We start from the raw sequence: 7,058 nt of genomic DNA on the forward strand, positions 1-7,058 counted from the left end.
GTTCTGATTCTTGGGACACCCTTTCTTCGTCTAAAATAACTCCTTTTTATCTGGAACAGGGTGAGAGGAACTCTATTGTGGATATAGTCAGAGTAGAGAGTTACAGAAGTATTTTAAAAAATGCAGTTGTAGTATGTTATTTAGAAGTAACCTTCCCTTATTCAGATTCATAGTTTCATAGTTGGTAGGTCGGCAGGGACCTGAGCAGATCATCAAGTCCGACCCTCTGCCATGGAGGGTCTTTCAGCCAGAGTGCACCCCTGTGTGTATATGCCAGAAATAATTGTAGTTATGGGTCAGTACCTGTATGGTTTGCCTTTGCTCCTCTTTATAAAGCAACTACATTTCAATGTGTTTCCTACCTTTCTTTTTTCATGTTCTTGTGACAAGGTATTTAGCAGAATTTGCAGATACACCGTGAGCTTCAGGTAGTAAGAACTGTGTTTCCTGACAGTTCATAATGCAAAGGCAGAGCTGAGATGCTGCTGTTATTTACCGTGTATATGTGGTCCATAAACTGAATGCTTCTCTGCCTAGATAGCTGGGATTCTTAGTATGCCCTCCCAAGTAAATTGTTTTCGTTTTTTTTTCTACTGCAGTGTTGGCAGTGCCTTCTTCCTTTAATCAAACTTCTTTCCTAAAGCTTATGAAGTGAAGAGGCTTTTGCTTCTTGTTTCTGAATATTATTTTATCTTGCCTGTTGGGTTTTTCAGCCTTCCAATATATTTTTCACAATGGATGACATAGTGAAGATTGGGGACTTTGGACTGGTAACTGCTATGGACCAAGATGAGGAGGAAGAATCTGTTCTTACACCAATGCCAGCCTATGCCAGGCACACAGGACAAGTGGGGACTAAACTTTACATGAGCCCAGAACAGGTGAGGCTTTTCTCAAACTTCACACATGGAAGTAACTAAGAAAAGTACTTGTAACTGGGGCTTCACTGTCTTCCTGGCCATGGACATGTAGAAATACAGTGTCTTCTGGGTGATCGCAGAGAATTCTTAGTAACGATAGATAATAGGTTGCCCATTGAATGTACGGTGACTGTGATAGCTGCACTCATGTAATAGCAGCACCCCTGAATATTGCTTCAACATGTTGAAAAATAACTTCGTGTTGTAACGACCACATACATATTTCAGAAGAGAGGGATTCAAAAAAGATTTCTCTTAAAACAGGAGCGTCAAACACAACTGGCCCTATGTACCATCTGAGAAAGTAGGTTGTTGCATATAAAAGCTCATGTCTTTCTGAACTAGTAATTCTATTAAGGTGCCATGCTGTCCTGCCTTTTGCCTGTTCTTAGTTTGGAATATTTTAATTTGATCTGATAAGAATTAGTCTTGTGCTTCAGATGGGGCCGTCAGTCTGAATTGAATTCTGATACTGCTAGTTTCAGCACTCTTTAATTATTGTAAAAATTAGGTTTGTGAAAATAATGTACCTGAGTAGAGATGATTATTTTGATCCTGTCTTAAAACAGGACAGGAAGGTAAAACCTGAGTAGTATAATAGACTCCATCAGCCCTTCACAGAATTAATCATTTGGATGTGTTTAACTGACTGGTGGTGTATGATTTTTATGTGTGTTGCTGAATTCTGCTGTGAGCTGTGCCATTAACATGAACTTGATTCTGGCTTTCCAGATTTATGGGAACACATATTCACACAAAGTGGATATCTTCTCTTTGGGACTGATTCTCTTTGAGCTGCTTTACCCCTTCAGCACTCAGATGGAAAGGATCAAGGTAGATATACTTGTAGAAAAGAAGCAATTCTCAGTTTTTCTCTTTTTATTTAAAATGTGCTGTGTAAAAATGTCTTAACATGCATTTGTAAGAGTTACTCAGCAATAAAACAATGCAGCATTTGCTTTCAAGTATAATAAAGCATAGCTTTGGTGTCGGCCTTGAAGCAGAACACCATGTAGCAGTAGGCGTGAACTGCACACACGAACAAGTGGAACAGATTTTATGCAGTCATTACTTAATGAGAGTTTTGATGTTGCTGACCTATGTAACAGAAGATGAGGAACCAGAACTTAGTGGAGCCAAGACATCGAATTAGTTTCTGATTTCAAAATAGCCACTGTGGCTTTGGAGTCTTGGATCTGTACATGTGCATGCTACCTTTTCTTTTCCTCCTCCTCGTTTTTTTTCCCCAAACACCCAGTGAAGTTCTGGTTACTTTTCTTTTTGTACAATCCCAGTCAAGTCAAAACTTCCATACTGCAAAGCATGCTTCCCTGCCTTTCTAGCAGTTGGTTGATTGATTCTCTGTTTTCTTAACCATGAATTTAGGGAGTGTAACGGTTTCTGCTACCATCTGCTGGCTTGTAATTCTCACTGAACAATGTTCATTGGAACTGCTAGGAAGAGGCAGCACTTAGAAAATCGAGTGTAGATTCCTTCCTTCTCCGTGGGATTAGGTTCACAGAAGAAACTGTGCACTATATGATTGATTTAAATTCTCTAACGAAGCAGACTATTTTGACATAGTCTAAACTGCCTTTCACATACCTGTCTCTGAGCATGAATCTGACCTGAAGTATTCCTCCTGTACAGGCATTGCACATCTGTGAGTAACATGGCCCTTTTACTTGTAGACTTTTGTGGTAAATCTAAATGTCTGTCCAGAGGAAAAAAAAAAATTAACTTAGCTTGAGTCATTTGTGGCAGAATCCACTTTGAGCTCATCTTTTCTTAAACATTAAACTTACAGGGTCACATACCCCATAAAACACTTTCCTTTTGATTTTCTGGCCAGAATCCCATCCAGCAAGTAGAAGAGCATTGTCCTTCTGCTTTCTGCTCTAGATCCAGAAACAAAACTGCACCGGCCAAAGTTCAGATCTGCTTCCACGACAGAAGAAGAGCTCTTCCTTTTTTGTTTGTTTTCACTGTTATTTCTCAACATATATTTTCTTTATTTGGTGACCAGTAAGTTTTAGCTAATTGCTCAGGATGCCATTCTAGTATGTTCATATTGTATATATTCCCTCTCCCGTTAGCTGTCTCCCAGCCACCAATTGTGCTGCTAATAAAAGCTGTTCAGATGACTGTCTGAGCAGTGAGTGCTTGCCTCCAAAGCCAAGAGTCCTCTGCACAACCTGTTAGCCAGCTCTACTGTATCCCAATAAACTAGGAGCAACAGAAACAAGGGATTGAAGGCTTCACAAGGCTCAGGAGGAGAGGGGGCTCCTCTGTCCTTTCCCCAAACAGTGCAGCAGAGCTCAGGTAGAAATGTGCCTGTGCCAGAACAAGTTATTTCCAAACTGGTCTGATTGGTCCCAGAGAGAGCAAGATTTTTTTTGAAGGTGCTGTTCAGTGCCAGGATTTCTGTGGGTTTTTGTCATGAAACTTGGTTTCCCTGCAGTGTCAGTAAGCTGGCCCTCACCCACCAGCATGACCAATCATACATTCAGCTTTCCTCAGTTCCTGTCCCATCATACTTGCCTGAATATACCCTTCTAACTTCTCAAATTCCATATTCACATCTTTGCAAAAGCAGGCCTGTTTTTATAAGAAAGTCAAATGTAAAGCATAGTTCAGGTACAGAGGCTTGCCTCTACGTAAAGCTTGTTGAAATGGATTACTATGGAAGTTATTAAATCAAATGCATTTGCAGCAGCAGTTGAACGTAACTTGTAATTATATAAAGTGGGAGAAATCCTACCAGTAGAGGGAGCCAAAGCAAATGAAATGAAGTAAGCCCAAACTATAATGGATGCGAGTTATGTTGTACACTTACATGTGTAGAATGAATAAACAAGTGACAGTTAAGTTCATTTGTCTGTGAGCGTTAAATAGATGTGAGCCTCCACCTCTAAAAAGTGTAGCTCATGAGCATCTTAGTCATAATACAGATAAGCCTGATGTCCTTAGCAGTACACTGTATATAATACTGCTCTGTTGACAGTATTAGGTTGGACCTTGGGGATGTCAGTGGGTTTAACACAGTTCAAACTCTGAACTCTGTATCCTGGGTCTCTTAGTGCAGGCCATGCACATCCCGGGAAGCAGGGACAAGTACATTTACATGCACAGTAATCCTAACCAGCGATCAAAGTCTGATAAAAAAAACATTGATTTTTCTCTAGTTTATCAGCATCCAAAACGTGTACGGGATGGATTTGTTTGCATGGTACATTTTTGCTGAGTTGCTATCCTAACTTTGAGCCTGGACATATGGCATACTTGCACTATTGTACTTTATATCCGTTCCGTATACGTTGCTATCACAATAGGCAGCTATTACAGAGACTGGCCACTAGATGACAACGAAGCAGGTAAAATATCCTGGTTGCTGTAAATCAGTGATTCTTAGCTGAGGTATTGCCAGATCCTTTGAAGTGTGAGGAGATATGCAGATACGTACAGGCTCAGATTTGTCTTTGCCTAGCCAATCTTCCCCCCCAACTGCCTGTCCCCCATGCAAGGAGGAAAGCACTGTAATATATACATTTTGAAATTTGGTGTCACTCAATTTACAAAAGTTATAGAGGGGTACCTCGAGCCCTCCCTGCAAGGGGTACTTTGAGCCCAAAAACATTGAGAACAACTTCCTAAGACAAAAGGCTACTCCATGATCAGTTGAAGACAGATGACAACTGTCAGTGTAATGTACACCAGCAGAATCTTGCTTGGCTGAGGCAATGACCTAATGTAAAGGTTTTACATTGTGTGTTCCTTGTTACGCTGGTATAAAAGTGTGATCTCCCCAGACCCTTTGTGAGCAAGAGCTTGAAGTGTGAGGTGTCTAATACCCTCTTTTTTTATATCATTGCAGACATTAAGTGAAGTAAGAATCTTGAAGTTTCCACTGTTGTTTACTCAGAAATGTTTACAGGAGGTAAATATATTTAATGCTGGTTCGGGACTGCCCACCTGCATTCCAGTTGCTTTCTCTTTGGGCAAGTGAAAGGCGTCTTAGCTCTTCCGTTTTAGACCAGATTCCTCTTCCAGGTGCTTTACTGTGCCTCAGATGTGAGGGTACTAGCCTTCTATCAGTGCCTTAGCCTTTATACAAATAATTTTGCTTCGTGCTATTTTACATTCCCAGTGCTCAGCCTGCCTGGTTTTCCTGTACTGCTGATGCAGCAGCATTTCCTTTTCTCATATGTCCCAGCCCTCTTCTGCTTGTGCCTGAATCCTTAGCACAGAAACCGCGTAGGTGAGAAGTGGTACTACAGGTGAGCCAAGCCTCTAAGGAGAATGTTGCATGAACAAAGCTACACTGTGAGGCAGAGCAGAGGGAGGGTCATTTCAGATGAAGTGGGGGAGTTTGCAGACCCCCAGCATGAGAAACTAAGTGATTTCCAGATTCCTTTCTGGCTGCTGCATCTCTGTACTCAGATGACACCAGCCTCCCTCTCAAACCACTGCAGCCAGACTTCTGGAGAGATGAAGTCTGCTTGGAGTGTTGAGTTGAATTGAGATTAGTGATGCTTCACTTCTTGGACGTCTGAGACACAAGAAATATTTTTCTGCTTTTTAAAATTATGTTGAAAAGGAAAATGTTGGTGTGTTCTTTTAAAGCTGCTTCATGTGCTTCCTTAAATCTAAGAATTAAATGCACAGTTAAGTGGAGTGTAAAATTAAGATACAAGATCTGTAAATTTTCAAAAGCGTACCAGCCCTTTGAATCTTGGAGCAGGTTGGACCTGCCAAGTGAGCTTTTAATCCCTGCTCAAAGGATAAATCTGTTGCCACTGTACATACAGTACTGTGCCAAAAAATTAATGCACAGGTTTCTTGGAAAGCACTTTGGAGCATCTTGTTGTTTTTGCAGCCAGAACTAAACAGTTGGTGTCTGAAATGTCACATACCACATTTATTATCTTTTAGTACACTATGGTGAAGCATATGCTTTCGACAAACCCGATCGAAAGACCAGAAGCTGAAGACATCATAGAAAACCCTGTATTTGAAGACTTAGAACTCCCAACAAAAACAGTGCTTAGACAGAGGTCACGGACAATGAGTTCATCTGGAAATAAGCATTCAAGACAGCCAAGCAAATGATTCTGCTTACTAGAAAGTTTTCTGAGGGATAATTCAGCAGGTGGATCCTACAGCGCAGAAGGTTGATCTCGGAAACATTTATGCTTCAACTTTGATTTTGCTCTTAGTTTTGTAAGAAACAATCCAATCGGAGTTCAGTTAATCTTGTTTGCTCTTGTTTGGTGACTCAGTGAAAGCCAGTAACTAACTGTATTTTCACATTCCAGTCTTTCTTATACCTAAGCCCACATGGATGAATCGGTCCAGCACACTGCCTGCCCTCTACGTTGTTGACCTTATTTGTGTTTGGATCCTGTAAATATCAGCGCTCTAGGGAATGGAAGAGATCTTTAAGATGTAAATAGAATTAAAATACTGTATTTTTATAAAACAAATTACAGTCTCTAAGCCTGGTGTGTACGTGTCCTAAACTCTGAGATCTTGAAACAGACCATGAAAATCCATGACTCCATTTCTTCTCGTTGCGGGGTAAGTTGGGAATCTCCACTATTTTCAAAGCAAAATACCACGGCTGTATATACTATCACCATCCATAGGCAGTCCTTAGAGCATCCTGTGGTTTATATTTTCACACCACAGTAGATTTTAGTGAATGCATTTTGTACTGATAAGCTATAGGGGGTGGGGGGGAGGAGCATTTTGCCATAAAAATTGGGCATAGGTACTGGTTTGAAGAGCCATAGTAAGACATAAGCATATATCAAAAAGTTGTGATTCTGAAATTTTTAAGACAAATGAAGTCATAAATGTCTTATGTAATCTTGTAGATTTGTACTTTTTTAAAAATCAACTGTAGACATTTGTGTAATCTGCTAATTTAACTGCCTAATACCATGCTTTTTCTCACTGTAAATATGTTCATTTTTATTTATAAAATGCAAAGTCAATCCATATGGGTTGGAGGTGTACAGAATGCACTTACTAGGGTTGTCAAGTGCGTTAATTATTGTGACTTCTTTCAAGTCTAAATAATTTAATAAAAAAATTTTTTATTTAAAATGTTTAGTTGCTTCTCTTAAAAAAAAAAAA

The 7,058-nt window shown here is 40.0% G+C and overlaps 1 protein-coding gene across 4 annotated transcripts in view; it reads left to right on the forward strand.

The window, feature by feature from the left end:
* Positions 1-7,028, forward strand: part of EIF2AK3 (eukaryotic translation initiation factor 2 alpha kinase 3) — a 57,612-nt gene extending 50,584 nt beyond the window's left edge. For all 4 annotated transcript variants that reach the window (XM_090035318.1, XM_090035320.1, XM_090035321.1 and 1 more), the window contains exons 14-17: positions 714-881; positions 1,653-1,754; positions 4,795-4,857; positions 5,853-7,028. In XM_090035318.1, the coding sequence (XP_089891444.1) occupies positions 714-881; positions 1,653-1,754; positions 4,795-4,857; positions 5,853-6,029 (510 nt within the window). In that variant the 3' untranslated portion in view covers positions 6,030-7,028. The remainder of the gene's footprint in view (positions 1-713; positions 882-1,652; positions 1,755-4,794; positions 4,858-5,852) is intronic.
* Positions 7,029-7,058: the final 30 nt, after the last annotated feature.

The sequence above is a fragment of the Crocodylus siamensis genome, chromosome 2 (assembly GCF_052110815.1).
Source record: "Crocodylus siamensis isolate JL-2025a chromosome 2, ASM5211081v1, whole genome shotgun sequence".
NCBI lineage: Eukaryota > Metazoa > Chordata > Crocodylia > Crocodylidae > Crocodylus > Crocodylus siamensis.